The sequence below is a fragment of the Aspergillus steynii genome (genome assembly GCF_002849105.1).
Source record: "Aspergillus steynii IBT 23096 chromosome Unknown P170scaffold_4, whole genome shotgun sequence".
NCBI lineage: Eukaryota > Fungi > Ascomycota > Eurotiomycetes > Eurotiales > Aspergillaceae > Aspergillus > Aspergillus steynii.
Genome location: NW_020194401.1, coordinates 2,382,764 through 2,401,638, shown reverse-complemented (window position 1 = coordinate 2,401,638; position 18,875 = coordinate 2,382,764). Strand labels below are relative to the sequence as shown.

The 18,875-nt window shown below is 53.4% G+C and overlaps 5 protein-coding genes across 5 annotated transcripts; 2 read left to right on the top strand and 3 right to left on the bottom strand.

The window, feature by feature from the left end:
- The first annotated feature begins 171 nt into the window (after nt 1–171).
- sec16 (COPII coat assembly protein SEC16) lies at nt 172–6,490 on the top strand. The gene is made up of 3 exons (XM_024849266.1): nt 172–383; nt 452–5,408; nt 5,465–6,490. Exons 2-3 carry the CDS (start codon nt 470–472, stop codon nt 6,055–6,057), a joined length of 5,532 nt encoding a protein of 1,843 aa, XP_024704702.1. The 5' UTR covers nt 172–383; nt 452–469; the 3' UTR covers nt 6,058–6,490.
- P170DRAFT_456040 (checkpoint protein HUS1 family protein) lies at nt 6,470–8,017 on the bottom strand. The gene is made up of 5 exons (XM_024851591.1): nt 7,932–8,017; nt 7,699–7,817; nt 6,834–7,605; nt 6,673–6,749; nt 6,470–6,613 (listed from the first exon to the last, which is right to left on the bottom strand). Exons 1-5 carry the CDS (start codon nt 7,972–7,974, stop codon nt 6,587–6,589), a joined length of 1,038 nt encoding a protein of 345 aa, XP_024704701.1. The 5' UTR covers nt 7,975–8,017; the 3' UTR covers nt 6,470–6,586.
- Nucleotides 8,018–10,681: 2,664 nt separating this feature from the next.
- On the top strand, nt 10,682–14,788 carry P170DRAFT_358198 (GAS2 domain protein; the record flags this gene model as incomplete). The annotated part of the gene is made up of 2 exons (XM_024844268.1): nt 10,682–12,088; nt 12,245–14,788. The coding sequence occupies 2 exons, from the start codon at nt 10,682–10,684 to the stop codon at nt 14,786–14,788; spliced, it is 3,951 nt and encodes a 1,316-aa protein (XP_024704700.1).
- Nucleotides 14,789–15,414: 626 nt separating this feature from the next.
- P170DRAFT_183469 (uncharacterized protein) lies at nt 15,415–15,721 on the bottom strand. Its single transcript, XM_024842672.1, has one exon. The coding sequence runs from the start codon at nt 15,638–15,640 to the stop codon at nt 15,473–15,475; it is 168 nt and encodes a 55-aa protein (XP_024704699.1). The 5' UTR covers nt 15,641–15,721; the 3' UTR covers nt 15,415–15,472.
- On the bottom strand, nt 15,474–18,834 carry P170DRAFT_436976 (GTPase-activating protein GYP7). The gene is made up of 5 exons (XM_024849265.1): nt 18,303–18,834; nt 16,863–18,240; nt 16,537–16,799; nt 16,166–16,484; nt 15,474–16,108 (listed from the first exon to the last, which is right to left on the bottom strand). Exons 1-5 carry the CDS (start codon nt 18,456–18,458, stop codon nt 15,729–15,731), a joined length of 2,496 nt encoding a protein of 831 aa, XP_024704698.1. The 5' UTR covers nt 18,459–18,834; the 3' UTR covers nt 15,474–15,728.
- Nucleotides 18,835–18,875: the final 41 nt, after the last annotated feature.

The following is an 18,875-nucleotide window of genomic DNA, read 5'->3' as shown; positions in this document are numbered from 1 at the left end:
ACGTAAATACGAGTCCCACGTGACCGCCAAACGGAATAGGTGGCACTTCCGCCGGAGAAACGCCGGCCCGCCCACATGACGGGCGCGTTCCAAAGCAGGAAAAGTCCGGAGAAGTTCAGCTCACGGGCGAGGCTTTCCTTGGCCCGTCATCATCTCATCTCGACTCTGTCCTTCGCCGCCACTAGTGTTGGTGCTTTTTCTCTGCTCTTCTGCTCTTCTGCTCTCGTCGCTCCGAGTCTTTGCATATGCTGTCATGATCCTTTAATCGCCCTTCCATTCCTGTGATGTTTTTCTTTTGTCGGGACGCTTCTATATAATTAATTTATTTCCCTTCCATGTCTCACTAATCCATCCCGCCCTTGCCAGTCGCATCGGTCCGCAGGGTGAGCATCTCCCGAAACGTGTCCGATTCCATTTTTTGTTTATGCTAATCTCCTGCCCACCCATGAAGATCTAATAATATTCAACCATGGCACACAACGGTGAATCGGTCGCGTGGAATCCGGCCCTCCGACCGGACGATAACAATGATCTGGCTGCGACATCTCACAACGCGGAGGTCACCCCGAAGGACCCGACAACAGAAGTTACTCCCGACGCGCCTGTCGCCCCCGAGATAGTCGAGACTCTCGTCGAACCCACGGTATCCGAGCTCGATCCATCGATAGATCTGCCAGACACGATTATCCCGGATACGACTGACTCCAACAATTTCCCGCCGGTATTTGAAAACTCGAATCTGGACGAATCACTGGAGAACAATGGTGATGAGTGGGCGGCGCAATTCAATGACGGTGAACCGGCCCAAATCGCCGAGGAGGAATCCGTCCCTCAACTAGATGGCGTGAATGAGCCGCAACCCGAAGTTGAAGATGTGCAGGCTGCTTTCCCCCAACCAGCCGAAGAACCCTTCCAGACGGCCGATCAGAACCCGAATCCCTTCGCGGATGATAACAGCTCGCCGTGGCCCAATGAGCCCGAAAACCAGGAATTCCCCCAAAATACGAACGGAGATCTTGACAGCGAAGATCGTGGCTTCTGGGAGAATCCTTCAAATGATGACGCCGGGGATGACTTCTTCGATCAGCTCAAGACGCAAACCAAACCGATTTACATACCGCCAGAAACCGAGTCGAGATTTGAAGAGGGTGTTCCGCTCCTGGACGACTCGGTACCACCTTCGGCTGTGCAATCTCCGGTTGAAGAACCGGTAAAGCAACAAAGTCAAATCGACAGTATCTTTGCCGGCGACGACGAGGACCAGGAGGAGGGCGCGTTTTTTAATGAGGTTCAGAAGTCGGAACCCGTCGAAGAACAACCCCAATCGTTGCACATTACTCGGAAGAGCACCACTCAAGTACTCGACTCTCTGGATGTCCCGCCGTATTCCCCGGCCAGCGACACGTCACCAACCGCTCAAGAGTTCAACAATATTCTGGCGGCCGCTGCCTCGGAGAACCACGCTGTACCAGAGGACCAAGCCAAAAGCGTATCGTCTGATGATGATTTGGCCGCTCGCTGGCAGGCTGAACTGTCGGACGACCCAGTGGAGACAGAAAAAGCCCCCGAAGACGACTTGGCTGCTCGATGGCAAGCAGAATTGGACGATGACGATGATCTGCTTTTGGGGGATGAAGTGGATGAGAAGCCAGCTGCCGTCCCCAGCGCCAACCATCAAGGCATGAATGGAGTTGTCCCGGATGCTGCTCCGGCAGGCTTTGGGTCCCCCTTTGCGCCTCCACACCAACCCACTGCTCCTAGTGTACAGCCTGCCTCCTACACGCCACATCAACCATCCACATCAGACCTGCTCCAAGGGATTCCACCACCCCCAGTAGGTAGAGCTCCGTCGAACTACTTTGCACACCAACCTCAGTCAAGTTCGCCAGAAGTCAAAGCACCAAGCTTTGCGGAACGTTCGAAGGAGGGATACAAGTCTCCCTACGATCTTCCCGACGATCTCGCTCGGCCTCGTAGGCCTGCTGCCAGCTATAAACCTGTCGTTGTCCCGGGGAGTAACGCACCGCCACCTGCCCGGAGCAGTAGTATGCCAATGCCGCCTCCCTCATCCGCTCTACCGACTCCTTCACTTGGGACATCGCCTAGTGTAACGGCCGCACCGCCCAAGAACTTCTATGAAGAACTTCCTTTGCCACCTCCGATGCCACGCTCACGACCTCCGACCGCAGGACGCTATACCCCTGAGGTCAACGCAGCGGCTGCTCCACCTGCACATATGCCCCCTCCGCAGGCAAATCAGTATGGCAACCTTTCTGCTGCCTTGCAACAGCCTGGCATAGTCGACACTCAGCATCAGTTGCAATCACCAGAACGAGTTGAGCCATATGCGAATATGTTGGCTCCTGCCCCTCCAAGTACACAGGGCGCCCCTAGCGCTGCGTCGAGATACTCGCCTAAGCCTCCTACGCTGAATGCTGGTGCTAGGCCCGCTCCGTCGCCTAGATATTCGCCTGCGCCGCCTCAATCGACTGCCCCTCCTCCCCCTAAGAACCGCTATGCCTCGCAGCCTTCGAGTGGGCCGGAGCCCTCAATTACCCTTCCATTCCAACCACGCACATCAAGCCCTCTAGCTTACCACGAGAAGGTTTCGTACCAGCCCAGGGAGGGCCCGGCAAGGCAACCTTTCATGGAGTCAGAAGCTAGTTATGCTTTCCCCGAAGAGGTGCAGCCACCGTCACAAGAGCAGGAGGGCACCCTTCCCGTACATCCTCCTCAGCCCCATGACGCTGTGACTTCAAGTCCCATCAAAATTGCCAGTCCTGAGCGCATCCCGTCAATTTATCAACCCGTCTCGCCGCCGAGGAATCCTTATGCTCCGCCTGAGTATACCAATGATGGCTTGAAGGGACCAGCGCCCCCAGTCAGTAGCTTATCTTCTTCCGCACCGCCGGCCGGTGATTCCCCATATGCGCCCCCTCGCCGATCGCAGACCCAGTCTCCTGGTCAGCAATTGGGTGGCCCTAGATTGTCTGTTCCGTCAATTGATCCTCTACAGCGTCCCGCCTCCGTGCACGGCTCCGGATCTCCGACAAAGACTGCTAGTCCTTACGCACCTTCGCAGGTCTCTGTCCACAATCGCGTTTCTTCTCAACCGCTCGAATTTATTCCCCCCGAAGACGGCCAGCAGCTCGACCCCCTCGAACGATGGAGGGGTGCTCCTATAGTCAAATTTGGGTTCGGTGGTTCCATAACCACCTGTTTTCCAAAGCATATACCCAGGTATACTGCTGGACAAGTGGCCCCGAAAATTAAATCCAGCCCGGGCGAGGTTCAAATCCACCAATTCAATGAATGGGTCCCTGTTCCGGAAAGCATCGTGCAACACCCAGGTCCTTTGAAAACCAAGTCCAAGAAGAAGGACCTGCTCGCTTGGCTCTCTAGCAAAGTGGTGGCATTTGAGAATGAAGGAATCTCGGAAGCAGCACAACTACACCCGGACTCCCACAAACGCCATGATGAAAAGATATTGCTGTGGAAGATTGTCAAGGTTCTGGTCGAACATGACGGAAACTTGGAAGGCTCAGCGGATACCCAAAAGTCCTTACGCAATGTCATCTTCCCGCATTTGCAAAACGCCGAGAGTGAGCAACAGAACTACGGAGGCGGCTTCCCTACATTCGGTAACCCACAGTCAATGGATGCGACGTCTCGTCCCGATTCCATCGACACTCAATCACTAGAGAGCCTTCGCAGCAGTCTTTTGATGGGTGACCGAGAAAAGGCTGTATGGACTGCAGTGGACCACCGGTTGTGGGGCCATGCCATGATAGTAGCATCGACACTAGATAAATCTGTTTGGAAGCAGGTTGCTCAGGAGTTTGTGAGACGGGAGGTGAGATCTGCGACCAGCAATACTGAGCCTATTGCCGCACTTTATGAGATATTCGCTGGTAATATCGAAGAGAGCATCGACGAACTTGTTCCGCCATCAGCCCGAGCTGGACTGCAAATGGTTAGCAAGGTGGAAGGCCAAAGTACTTCCAAGAATGCTCTTGATGGCCTCAACAGTTGGAAAGAGACTCTTGGCCTAGTGCTCAGCAACCGCAGCCCCGATGATCACCAGGCATTGTTGGCTCTGGGTCGTTTGCTGCTATCCTATGGCCGTGTAGAGGCTGCTCACATCTGCTTTATCTTCTCAAGAGCCGCTGTGTTTGGCGGCGCTGATGACCCGCAGACGAGCGTTGTTCTGCTTGGGGCTGATCATCAACACCTCCCCTCTAATGTTCTGCGCGATGACGATTCTATCCTACTCACCGAGGCATATGAGTATGCCACCACGGTCCTTGCAGGCTCTCCCACAGCTGCGATGCCCCATCTGCTGGCATACAAACTAATATATGCTTGGTCTCTTGCAGAACGTGGTTCTAAGACTGAGGCTCAGCAGTATTGCGATGGAATCGCGGCAGCACTGAAGGCTACCACGAAGCCTTCCGCTTATCACCACCAGCACTTATTCTTTGGGGTGGATGAACTTTCAGCCCGTCTCAGACAGACAACGCATGAGGGAGGCTCTTCATGGATATCCAAGCCGAGCATGGAGAAGGTATCCGGCTCCATGTGGGCCAAGTTTAACAGCTTCGTCTCCGGCGAAGACAGCGACGCAGCCTCGACAGGCTCTGGAAAGGCCGGAGATGCAGATGTTGGACCCTTCGCCAAACTTGCCGGGACGCCGACCGTTAGCCGGTCACCGTCAATGTCAGACCTGTATGGACCCTATGCTTCTGCAGCACCGTCTGTCCCAGCGAGTGGTCCATCGCGATACCAACCTGCCAATCCATATGCGCCCAATTCATCGCCGGAACAGCTGCGTGGGAGGTCTTCGCTTGACTCCCAGCGGTCTTCCTCATACGGGTACCCAGCGGGGCGACGTGGCTCCCAGGAGCCATCGACGCCAGTCGATAACAACCTGTACCAAGGAGGACCATTTTATAACTCACCGCCTGTCGCTGGCTACCAGGGAACGCCTCCACAGACTTCACACATGCCTCTGGCCCCTGTCGAGGAGGATTCGGTCTCCCAATCTTACTCTGCACCGATGCAGGGATCTCCGATGAATGTTACGCCTTACCAGCCAACCGGAAACCTTCCGTTCGGTCCATCTCTCACGCAGCCACCAACCTCGGAACCCGAACCCAGCGGGACTGGCTACATGCCACCCAGTGCGGGTGGTGGTTACGAGCCACCGTTTTTGGACAACAGCACGCACTTGATGCCCGAACCTGCAGATGATGCTCAGGGCGAACACACTATCCAGAAAAAGAAGTCTTTCATGGATGATGACGAGGATGACGACATTGGAGCCCGTGCAGCAGCTGTTCAGAAGGCCGAGAAGGAGCGTAAGGACCGGGAAGCGGACGAAGCTTTCAGAAAGGCTGCCGAGGCCGACGGTGAGTTTTCTTTACGATCTATTGATTATGACCTGGTACTAACGCATCTTTTATAGCCCAAAAGCCTGCACCCGCGAAGAAGTCGTGGTTCGGTGGGTGGTTCGGCGGCAAGAAGGATGAAAACATCGGAGGCCAAGCACAGGGCCCGGGACCCATTCGCGCCAAGCTCGGCGAGGAGAACTCATTCTATTACGACAAGGACTTGAAGAAATGGGTCAACAAGAAGGATCCCAATAGCAGTACGGTGACTCGGGGCGCTCCGCCGCCGCCGAAAGGACCGGCTCCCCCCAGCCGGACTGCGAGTGGCAGCAGTGCACCACCACCTCCGACTGGCACTCCTGGCCTCGACAGTCGTCCTTCGTCCTCCGCCGGTGCTCCTCCTCCACCGTCATCCACCGGCAGCCCGGCGCCTCCATTGCTCGGGGTTCCACCTCCGTTACTCGGGGCGACCGCCCGATCAGTCTCCACTGGCGCCGCTGTTCCCACTCCACCAGGCAGCGCCATGGGCTTGCCACCGCCACCTCGTCCTGCTACTTCGCTGAGCAACGCCAGCTCCATCGATGACCTCCTCGGAGCCCCGCAGGCGCGCAAGGGCGGCGCTGCCAAGGGCAAAAAGAAAGGCAGATATGTCGACGTGATGGCCAAATAAGATGATTGATGATATCTGCGTGTTTGGACCGTTTTCATCCGGGTCTTTGATTGAGTGCCTAATGTCTCACGATTCCCCTTTATTGCACATCCCTTTCAACATCCAACATTTGCACACAGTGAAGCGCATCTGGACTTTTGGTCCTGGTTATAGAATTCTTGAAGCCTTTGCGAAAAGTCTTGCATACCGTGTTCTCCTAAAGGAACACAGCCGTTCTTCGGGTGTTCTTGCTTGACTTTCTTCTTCATGTACTTTATATGTTTGCATTACATACTTTTTTTCTTCTGCGTTGTGTTGCTGGTTTATTTCCTTTGTCTTGACCACTTTGATTTTCATTTGGGACACGATTCTTGTGGATTCATTTGTTTCACGAAGCATGGTTTGAAATATGCGGACGGTTTAATATCACTATAATAATATCATCATTGCTATGCCTATCTTCATGATCTATTTACATATCATTACCCACCAAATATGGTGGTAGATTCATTAGATTATCGTAATCTTGGTCCAAAGCTTTCCAACCACATCAAGAGGCATAGGAGTTGATATAGTACTGCGGCATATTGACATCAGCTATAAGTCTTGAATGATGGCCAAGCAGCATCGACTTACCGTTAGACAGGAATCTTCTCCATTCCAGCTCCCAGGGAGATATACGTAAAGAATCAAAGCCGTTTCATGGACGAAACCTTCCGGGCGAAACACGCGAACACTGGTCAGTACACTGATACGAATCCCATAGGGAGGAGGAAAAGAAAAAAGAGAACACTCACAAGCAACCACCTTCGGACTCAACCTCCCAACACTCAACACGCGCCCCCAATCCTTCCCATCAATCCTCACCTTCGCCCACCCCGCCTCATCATCATCCGCGATCGCGCGCATCCTCTCACTCGGCAACTGCTCGATCTCCGTCTGCGACAACTGACTCGGATCCAGCGCAGGGTTCACCAGATCCGTCCAGACACTCGAGATGCGCAAGGCATCCGTAGCAATCGCCAACCTCAACGAGCCATGCATATTGGCCGACAGTTCCAGTTTAGCCGACGACGCGCCCGTCCCGTTCGTCAGCCCCGCGGCCGACGTCGAAGCTTTCGCTCCCCCCGTCGTCGTCTCCGTCGCCAGCCGCGTAAACCGCTCCGAGATGCTCTTCAGCTGCGCCAGGCTCGGCAGGATGATGTTCACGTCCGGGTCCCTGCACCGCGGCTCGTGCAGCCCGTCCACCGCCGTCTGGTGAAGCATCTTCACCGGCACTTCCTGCGTGACGACCGTCTCGCGCTCGCGCGGGCCTGACGGGTTCCCGGCGGGGGCGGTGCCGGACTCGGACTCGCTGATCCCGAGGGCGTTGGTGCCTTTGGTCCAGGAGGAGACATGAATGGTGAGTGCGAGGAGGGGGATGTTGCCTTTCTTGGTGAGGCGGATCTGGGCGGACGAGGCGGCGGTGGCGGAGCGGAGGGCGCGATGAAGGGCCCCGACGGGCACTTCGAGGTTGATGATGCCGGAGTTGGATTCTAGGATGTATGTTTCGGGGTCGAAGATGGAGTCCTTGGGGATTTTGTTAGCTCTGATCAATCGGTCTGGTTTGTTCTAGGCAATGGGTATGTGTGCATCAGAAACAAGTATATGAAAGTAACATACCACAGGCATCTGAGCCCAGACTTGAGTCCCCCGATCAGGAATGATGGTGAATCGAACGACGCCATCCTCCAGCCGCATCCAGCATACTTTCCCCAGAGATGAGAGCGACGCGGTTAATTCTTTTCCACGAGGTTAGCGTGGAGATGACAGGAATGATATCATTTCGTCATTGGTTCGGCGACGCGGTATGCCGCGTGAAAACACGATGTCGTCCGACGCATGACGAGACTTACTGGAGAAGGTGGCTATGTTGACCAGTTGAGTTCGAAACCGCATATTCTTTGTGAGCTATTGGATATTATCAAAATATGGCATAAGGATGCTGTAGGGTTTGTATTGTCGCTGCCATTGAGGAATTGAATTGATTGGAACGTTGAAGTGGCCGTCACATGATGGGTCTAGGACTAATCGGGCAATATTGTATACTCGCCATCTTCCACTCTCCCCAACCCAAGGTCTCCTGTTCAATTGCCTTTCTATGTCAGTATAAATTGTGTCTAAGCTTGATTCCTGTTCCTTCGTCAATAGAAGAGCATTTCGGTTTTTTATTCATTTTTTTCTTCAGTCATGATACCGGTCTGGACCAGCGAAAATGCTACTATCTACTCGAATTGATATATTTGTCGAAAACAGAGGGAAATACCCAGGTAAGGAAAAAACTCTAGTCTTGTAGAAAAACAAAAAATGTGTTTGTGCCCTCGCTTTCTGCATTCATATTAACGAGACCTTCTCCCAGAGTTTGAGATACCAAAGTTCGGGATTTGGAATACTAATTCCTCCGTGCATAAAGCATGGACGTTAATGGCCAAACCACCATGATTTGAAAACAAGGCACTTAGCGAGCCGATGAGCCTATTCGTTTATACCAAGTAACGTCATGATCTTGTCCTATGTTGGAATCGAATCAAGGGATTTGGTTTGCCCGGGGAGAAGGTAGGTAGGGGATGCGACGCGGTTGGCGCGCAGGCGGTGTTTTCGAGACCTTCTGGCTAAAAGATGCTTCTAGCCTTTGCAGAGGCTGCTTCCGAGGAATGCTCGGTGTACGGGATATGAACGCAGTAACATCAGGAGCAAGGTTTCTCATAGCGAATTGCCTTGACCATCATGCGGAAAAAGAACCCGATAGACCCAAAACAAAACTCACCTGGCTTTCAGCAGAAGTACAAGCTTCAGATGGGATCAAAACAACCCGGTTAACTTCGCCCTGCTCTTATTTTTGGCTCGAACACCCTCGGTGATGCGCGGGTAGAGTATTTTTCATATAAGGAGAGCAGGTCCCTTGCGCCTTGCGAGGGATTGCTTTAGCGTGTGTTACGACCACTGGCCTGTGAAGGTTTCAGATCGACCCTGTCGAGATCGCTGTAGAAAGCACAGGACGAAGAGGGATGCTGGCGGTAGGGCAGCTTGAACGCTCAGACCCTATATCCCTCGTTGCCCTGTTTATTCCGGAAAACACCGGAGGAGAGGAGGGAAAAAAAATAAAAAAAAAAAATAAAAATAAAAACACCTACACAAGCTCCTCACGGATAACAGCGTTAGCGGACTTCCCGTCTGCCCGGCATAGCGCTTCGACCGAATGAGGACCGAGGAATCAATAGTTACCTCGACGCCAAACCCGTTCCAGGTGTGATGGAAGACTAATTATGGAGCTCGCCCAGCTAGAGCCCAGGCTATCGATAGGAAACTAAGGAAAGACAAGGTGGATCGTCCGGGAAAGACGCGGTCCCCCTCCACGGGGAGCACAAAGATCTTCCTTGGTGGCTGTGTACGCGCATGAGAAGGTGAACGGTGACTTTGGTCAGCCTGCAAGGGGTCGAGCCGATCATCGATCAACATTGCACTCATCAATGCACCGGAGCAATTCAATGGACGCAGAGGGGGACTGGACATCGGAGCTACACAGACAAACGGACTGTGGAGGAGACCCGAGTCTAGTCGCGGCGAGGTGACATGGCGACGGACTCATTGGACAGGGGCTGGAGCGGGTCTCTTTGAGAACAAGAAATTGAAATAAAAACGAAGAGGATTGCCGGGTGGAAACCAGGGGAAGTGAAACAGCAGTCGCGCTGCCTGCCACCCAGAAAGTGGACCATGCATGTCGCACAGAGGAATTTGGGCTGACAGATCTCGCGATTTTGATGGGCGCGACTGCATGATTGGCACGGCCTGCAGGCGGACTCATCTTGATTAATTATGAAATCGAGATGAGAGGCATGAAAGCGGAAGATGGCGACCTGCGAGCTGCGCCTGGGGGAAGATCACCGGCGGGCTTCTAGAAGGGCAGCATGCGGTACGGAGTAAATTGCGAATTAATATGGACGACTCCATCAAAGAGAGAGAGAGAGACAGAGTATCTCCGAACAATTAATGCTGAGTATAAGAATAGCAGAAGCCCCTTTTAGAGCGGCGGCTCCACCGGCAACCGCGCGCCTCCGCTGCCCGAGCGAGTCTCCCTACTTCCAATCACGATTGTCTCGTCACCAACTCACGCCTGCATCTCGTCTGTTCTGCTCGAGCTGGCCTCGTCTTATCGACTGACTTGCTACGTCCACATCGGCCCACGCTCGTTTGGCCCTCTGCAGCCGCCCAACCTCTCGTTTGACGGTGTGATCTATCACTTCCCTCGCCGTCCTCTTGCTACATCACTTCGTCCAGTCCGTCCTTTTTATTCTTCTTCCCTCGGACCCAACTTGCTCTGCATTTCGCTCTCTCGCTCTCTCTGCGCCTGAAAAATCTCCCCTCTTCGTTGTCGCGTACTTTCTCTCTCGTCATTCGACTCCATCGACAACGCATCGCCCCCCTCCTCGCCCGTGCATTTGCGACTTCGCGTCCCCAGCATGCTTACTTTCCAGCGGTACTCTCTCTTTCCCATGTCTGATACCGCTGCTCGACCTCCGTCTCGCAAAACGCGCTATTGATCCTACTGTTGTCCTCTCCGTGAGCCTATCTTTTCTCCCGGAAGGTGGCCGTTCGCATGTTCGAGATGGCCACCAGTCGCGTCAGCCCCGTTCGGCCGCCCGTTCGCCTTACGCCCACGGATTCCCAGGCGCATCCCATCCCACGCACGCCCTCTCCCAACCGACGCGCCATTCCTAACTACCAAACGACCGATCCTTTACTCCGAAACTTGTCCCCGGAATCCACCTTGAAGGCCCTCTCCTCCACCGACGCCGTCCCCAAGAACGAACGAGCCGCCCACGACATTCTCTCCAAAAGTATCTCCCAGGTATCCCAGGCGGAACGAGCTCTCGGGATTCGCGCTGCGATCGCGGCGCAGAACCTGAGTCTCTGGTATAAAGAAGTCCAGACGTGGGATTGGCCCAAACGGACCGATGTCCATCTGGGCAAGGGGTTCGTTCCCCCGTCTCCGTCCGACCCGGAGTATTATGGAAGCCTCCCCGCCGCCATCGTGGTCCAGCATGAAAAACGCATCGAGGAGATCCGGGATGGCATGGATGGGTTGGACGTCGACGAGCTGAAGGAGCACGTTTTAAATGCCCACATTCCATCGCGGTCTCGGCCTTCGTCATCGAATAGCACGATGTCCGTGCCCCCGCCCCTCAGCTACAACCAACTCAGCGACTTCACCGCGGTCATCACCGCCACCATCCTCCGCGCCCTCCCGCTCCTCTCCCGCCTGAACAGCCTTCTGTCCACCTGGGATGTCCGATTATTAGTACTTCGCCAGGTCTCCGGACTGCTTCGGAGCCTGTCCCTGGCCCGCTCGGAGTTGGATGCCGCCCTGGCATTGCTCAAATCACCCGAGGTCCCTTCCGAAGCCGATGCCCTGTACTCCAGGAACAACTACCATGCCAAGCGCGCCCAGCTGGAGGCCACTGTTCTTTCGGCCGGCCGGAGAATGGATCGCATGCTCGATGCGCTGGAGGGCCGCGAAGATTCCTTACCTGAAGACTGGATCGACGACCTGGAAGCCATCGAGTCGGGGTTTGGTTCTTGGGTTATGGAAGCCGAGCAACGCACCGTCGCAAACGAATGGCAGCGCACACTGAACGCTAAGAAAGAAGAGGCACCAGCGACATCGCCTTCCGATGATTCCAACGCGGAGCCTGTCCTCAGCCAACCCGAGCCGATCTGTACGACTGGACGGTCCCTGCCGATGGAGACCATCCAGGAGGAACCCGGCAGTCCTCTCGAATCCGTATTCTCCAAAGCCAACAAGGACGACCAGTTTCCTTCCGTGTCTCAAATTGATGCAGTCCTTCCGGTCACTTCTGACTCTAATGACGCGGAGTCATTGGTACGTGAAGAAGCCTCTATCGACCCAGAATTGAGCGCCCCACAAACACAGGAAGCTCAAGTGGCCAACCCTTCAATTGAACAGGAGAAGCCTACCGAAGAATTCATTGAGAATGATCTCCCAACCCCTACTGTGGAGAAGCCTACTGAAGAACTCATCGAGAATGATCCCTCAACTCCTACCGCGGAAAAGCAGCTTCAGGAAGCTCAAGTGGCCAACCCTTCAACTGAACAGGAGGAGCCCACCGAAGAATTCATCGAGAACGGTCCCCCAACCCCTACTGCGGAGAAGCAGCTCCAGGAAGCTCCTGTCGATGCCGAACTACCGAAAGAAGATCCATGTGTTCCTGAGCCACCAACTCTGAACGAAGAGAAGGTCGTTTTGCCGGCTTCTGAGGACGTACGCGCCGAAGAAACATCTCGGAATGTCACCGACTTGAAGGAATCTTCCGGTCTTACTATCGGGGCAGAGCAGTCACTGCCTCCATGCGAGAGTTCTTCAAACCCCTCGCCACTTTCTGGACCCCAGAAACCATCAGACAGCTCGGAGATGCAAAAGAAGGATGAAAGTACCGTCTTACCGAACCCAAGCCCCGAGGCTGATGACCTGCCGTCTCCAAACCAAGTGCCAGAGTTGATCAAGAATGATACCTTGGACAATCACAATGAACCCGGAAAGTCTAGCGATATTCTCGATCGACCAATTCCCTCAATTGAACGCGACGAAATCACATCACCCTGTGCCCCAACTCCTCAGCGCTCCTCTCGGACACCTGATTCCGTAGTCGTCAAACGTGCTCCACTGGCTTTGTCTCAATCTGCCAGCCCTATCCCATTGTCTCCAGAGCCCTCTGCGCTGCCTGAAAACGACAAAGATCTCGCGACAAATGAACCCGACGATCGCTCGCCCAAGCAACCTCTGGAGAGCCCGATCAAACTCTCAAAGACTCGACCCGGACGCTTAGACCTCGACAAGAACAAAGCACAACTTCCTGGTCGACGACCATCTAACGTGTCTGCCGGGTCCTTCTCCGAGACTGACTACCCGTCTCTCATCTCTAGTCCAGAGATTCGTGAACCACGAACTGGCTCGTCCAACGGAACACCGCGATTCCTCGAGACCCCTCCCCAGTTCCAGCCTCATTATCACGCACCCGGTCCTGCGCCTTCCAACAACGAACACACCCTGCGGGAAGACCGTCTCTTTCGGTTGGCTAGCGCGAAGGCGTCTCCCCGCTTGGCCGTCAATCACAATCGCAACCTAAGTCTCCCCTTGCAGCGGTTTATCAACGAGAGACTGGAATTGGACTTCGAGAACGACTCTCCCGTCGAGGTTGACAGTACGGCTCCTACCCCAAGAACCGCGAGTCCACCTGTCAGTGCAGCTCCCAGAAATGAACGGCAAGCAACGCCAGGACGCGCGCGCAAGGGTAGAGGGTCTACGCCAACAAAGAATGCAGCCCGTGTTTCTGGCCAGCCATCCGCAAACTCTCGTGACGGAAGTGCTACGCCTGAGCCGGCTGCACCGATGGGAAAGGTCCCGAAGATCCGGGAACAGAACAAGAAAGCTTTCGCGAAAAGCTCGAATAACAAAGTTCTGGGTACAGAGCCTGCTCCTCATCAGACCACAACTCGGCTGAGAAAGCAGTTGACTGCTCATCCGAGTCTTGAAAGCATTGGAGCTTACAAGTCTAAGCCCCTGGTTGAGGCCTCCTCGAACTCAAAACCAGGTTCTCGTTCTTCTACTCCCAACAGCCAATTACGGAAACCAAAGGATCACTTGGATGAAAAAATCAGTTCCATCCTTACTAACCTTCCAACACGTATCCATCTCATGTCAGCTGAGGAGCGTGAAACCGATGATGTTGATGTGATGTCGTCTCTGCCTATGAAAGCGAGAGAGCGGTTTCGCTCTGTATCCCCCACAGCATCGCGCAGTGGCACGCCTACTCCGTCTTTGACCTTAACCCCGGCGCCTTCTCGCAGAAGGTATTCTCATGCACATGCTCCAGAGGAAAGCTCCGTGAAGCTGTACCATTTGCATCGAGGCGGGAAATCTGCTCCAACCAAACTCTTTGTTCGCTCAGTCGGTGAACACGGAGAGCGGGTGATGGTGCGAGTCGGAGGCGGGTGGGCTGATTTGGCTGAATATTTGAGAGAATATGCTATCCACCACGGACGTCGACACGTATCCGAAACGCCACGCGTTGAGGTCCAGGGGCTTTCATCTCGTGAATCTACCCCGAGCTACTCGCCGCCCGGGAGCCGATTAACGCCAGCTGGCAACGGACGAACCACTCCATCTCGACCACGGTCTGTCATGAGCAATAGACCGTCATCGTCGTTGGCTGTTCGCAAAACACGACGTGGTTCGAACGTGTCTGATATGACCGACTTCAGAGCAGTCAGCGCTGGCGAGGCATTGAACGTCTCCGTTTCTCCCAAGTCCATAGTCTCCTCCCGCCGTCGACTGTCGGCGTCCTCAAACGCCTCTTTTGGCGCGACGTCTTGTGTGAGCGAGATCCGGCACGGGTCATCTCCTTCCACCACTGTCGGTGGTAGCTCTCACTCTATTCCGCTTGGTCTCGCTGGGCCCAAGCCTCGCTCTAGACACGTTTCCATGACGCCAGAGAGTGAAGCCTGGGTGGAAGATGTTCTTGGACAGGCCCGACGAAGTTCGTCCTTGCGACCATTCAACTACGGCTTGCCGCCCCAAGAGCAAGAGCAGCCTGGACCCAAACCCTTATCTCTACCCAAGTCAAGAAGTATCAGTGACCTTGGAAAAGCTGGTTCTAGCAAGCGAGTCGCACTCCGCGGTCTCGGAAACCGGTGACCAAAGACTTGACTTCTCTTTTAGTCCATCTTCTTCGATTTACCTTTTTCTGGTTTCGTTTGCCATCTTTTTAGGTCTTGTTATTTGCATTGGCGTTCTGCCTTTGGTCTCGGGGTTCTTGGTTTCCATTCGAGGCAGATATCAAAAGCGTTGGCACATTCTGCATGGGTATGGTTATCTTTTGCACTTACAGGGAGTTTTTTTTTTTCTCATTGATCCGGCTACACTCTACCGGCTCTCATCTTTTTCAACTTCTTCGTCTTGCTCTCCCAGCGTACATTAGCGAGCATTTCTATCTCCCTGGCTCTATCTTCTTTTGCATATATTCTTTTTTCCCCCTCTTTCGGCATTTTGTGCTTCATCTTTCTCCCACCCTTGCAGATTAGTTAGATACCCTTCATCTAAGGTTTTTAGGCTGTCGGTTCTTGTGTTTTCTGTTTTTGTCTGCGTCTCTCTTTCTTCTTGTCTCTCGCATATGTCATTAGCATTTGCATACACCCGGCCTCGGCATCCCTTTAGAAAGAGAAGAAGACACTACACATATTTACATAGAACTCAGACTTTGTCGGTTAATAAATAAAATAAATTCTTTAAAATTTGTCCTACTTGATTAAGCTTGCGCTTTGGTGAGATCGATAACTTTCTTTTACCTCGATTATCTAGTCTACGGAGCAAAAGAAACTGTCAGATCAGTTCTTTGATTCCCAAAGCTGCTTCATAGAACGTGAATGACATGATTATATCAGAACAGAAAGTACACAGAAAAAGAAAAAAAGCCACGCTAAAAAAAACGCCAATCCACCCATTCCTTATTGTCGCCGATAAATTGATTTGATATAAGCACATACGCATTTGACAGAGAATGCATGTTCTGCACGTTCGTTCTAGGTCGACGGTGCAAGAGACATTCAGGGTCAAAGCAAGGGGGAAAGGGAAATTTCTATGACGGATGCGAATTCTGTTCCGGTTGAGGATGCTTCGACTCTGTCTCCTGTCTCCAGTAGATGGTCTTGTTCAGTAGATCGCGCAGTTCCGGGGAGATGACTTTGGGCTCTGTACCAGACCCCTGGGATGATGAGGGTGGCTGGGAGTTGCGACCGGCATTGACGCCGCTGCTGAAGCCGGCGTTTGCGGAGTTCTGAGGCGATTTGCCCTTATTTGGGTCTGTAGAGTCTTGGATTGGGCGCCTTTGATGTGCAGAGGGAGCGGGGAAGTTGTTCTTCTTGTCGATTGCCTGGACGGAGCGCTCGAAGCGACGGAATAGAGATTCGGCGCGGGTGAGGATTGGGAGAAGGTCCATGGTGTTGGAGAGTTCGTTGACTTTGGCCGTTTTAGCATTCAATCGGTTAAGCGGGGTGGTATTCACGGGAAACTTACTGTATTTGAGGACCTCGTCAAAGTGCTTTAGATGGTCCATGATCACGTCTCGGTGTTTCTCTAGGATGGCGAGAGCAATGAATAGATGGAAGTTGCTGGTTAGGTAGTCGGTCCAGAGGGTCTCCCATAGACGAAGAACGTCGGCCCACTCAAATTCGCGCTTGTACCAGACTAAGAGCATCCGGAAAAAGAAGAAAAAGTTGGTACTGTCGGCAGATTGCAGGTGAAGATAGAGTTGAGGGTCAAGCAATTGGAGGAGATGATCCAAAGTAAGAAGCTGAACGCGCATGCCCGACTGGTCACGGAGGAAGTTTCGCTCCTATACTGAGGTTAGTACTATCGTACTAACGACAAATTTCAAGTAGGCTTACCATTCGATCCATGAATCCAACAAAAGCCCAAAACGCAACTGCATCGTCTTGCATGACAGCGTAGATCGGGGCTAGCAGGTCACTCATTCCTTGTACATAACCTAAATCCGGATTGTATTCATTGTAGGTCAGGAGCATATCCTTCATCTGCTCGAGATGCACGTTGGTGCCAGTATCGGCAAATGGCGAGTCCGGATCTGGATGGGGAATATCCTCTCCTGCAAATAGAGGGATCGTGCGATCCGTACGATGAACATCTTTCTCTATAGATGGTCGCTGGATTAGCCAACAGCTGAGGGGTTGCGCACAAAAACAACGAAGCTTACCTATGCGGTTTCTCTGCTCTTTCCACCACTCGTACTCCTCCTCCGTAGATGACCCTTCAATCATCCTCTCCCACCAAGCCCCCTTCAGTCGAATGTATTCATCACGTTTGGAGTTCATAAGCGCCTGGCGATCTTCGCGGGAGCTATCCCACGGGTAGACCCCGAGAAGGAACAGCCATGCCTCCTTTCTGACGCCGTCGTTTGGATCAAGGCCGCCATGGAATATTCTCTCCTTCACTTCCTCGACTGTAATCTGCAGTCTTCCAGTGTTCGAGTCAAAGAAGCCTTCCCATTCTTGAAGCGTCAACACCTTGCGTCGCTCATGAATAGACATGGTTCCTGTCTCGAGCTCCAAGATTTCAAAATCTCCAACTTCGCTATTTTCCATTTCGAGAACATCTCGAGCAGTCCAGATGCGCTGATTCTTCTCTTTCTCGCTCTGCTCAGAGATACTCATCGCCCACCGAGCTAAGTATAACCTAGCGCTATCGAACTCATCCTGCAAAGTCTGGATTTCGGGTGTTTTCATCAGTCGGCGCATCTGAGGGGGTATGCGGGGGCTGTCGGCGATCTCGTTCGCCGTCCGCCTCGTGAAGGTCGTTATTTTGCTGAGTGATTCAAGGACCTTCCACCGAGTTTCCTTCAGTGCCTTGGTGAACGGGTCCATACCCGCATCCTGTTGCCTGCTTCCACCGGGTTGAGCCGAGCTCTCCGCTGGGTTCTGAGATCGATGCGCTTCCAGTCCATCGGATGCTAATGGACGACCAAAGGACATCTGATCTTCATCCGACGGGTTGATAAGATACACACTGTGATCGACGGCGGAACGCTGGACTTCGGCATATCTTCGCAGCCACCTCAAGACCTCGTCGCCACCCCAGAACACACTGCCATCCTCGGCGAAGGGATCAAATGTTTCCCTGGTTCTCTTCTTCTTCTGTAATATTGTCGACTCACATTCAGAGTCGTGGAAAAACAGAGCGGGAAAGCTATCGCCAGCTCGTGTATTGATGACCAGGCTTCCAAACCACCATCCTAAGCTAGGCGGTCGCACCAGTAAAGAGTATATCTCGGAGAGCGGCACGGCGAATGCGTAGAGGCCGATGGGATCCCGGTATGAAGTTGTCGCTGGTAGCGGGGGCACTAGATACCTTTGCTTCGGAGAAGAGGAATCGTCGGCAAGGTCGACTTTGACGTAGGTTTCGTAGGCGTCACCGAGAGAAGATTCGGGGACCCAGGCGAGAAGGTACGAGGATTTTTCGCCATTTCTTGATGAGCCAGCGGAAGCAGCGGTGGTCGAAGGCGCCGGTTTTTGTTGAATGAGAGCAATGAAGCCCGGGATGTTATCTCTAGAGGAAGGGGTGGGGTGAACATAGACCTGCGGAGGCGCAAATCGATTAGCTTATTAGTAATTTCGAAGGGAAGAAGAATGCCACCCACCTTGCTCTTGGAGAACAAGAGTTTTACACCTCTGCGAGAGGTGGCATGCGAGATGGTGTTGTAGTCATCTTCGTCGTCGTCGCTGACGTCGTAGAAGGAAGCCGTCGGCGACGGAGGCGATGGCGGCGGGGTGTACTGCACTCCGGAACCGGCCATTTTGGCTGATGGACGGGCGAATTATGAGAATGAATCGGAAAAGGTCAGACGATGAAGCTCATTCTTCCCGGCCGACAAGAGAGAAAGAAACAAGAAGGCGATGAAGCGGAAGGCGAGGATCACGACGTAATCGAGGGGGTCCACCTGATCGCCGAACATGTGATCTCCGATCGCGATAACAAAAACGATGTTCAACGAACTCTTTCGATGTTCACCACTAAATCCTCACTTCACAGGTACAAACCAGTCGCATCGCCGAGCAGATTCCAGCCGAATTGAGAAAGGAGATTCCAGAAAACGCACGTGGTTGCGAGACTGATCCATGGTGGGCGTTCTCCATCGCCACCGACCACAATGACGAACAGGCAACAGCGATAATTCCACGATGCTTCATAAGCACAAGTTAATGAAACTTCC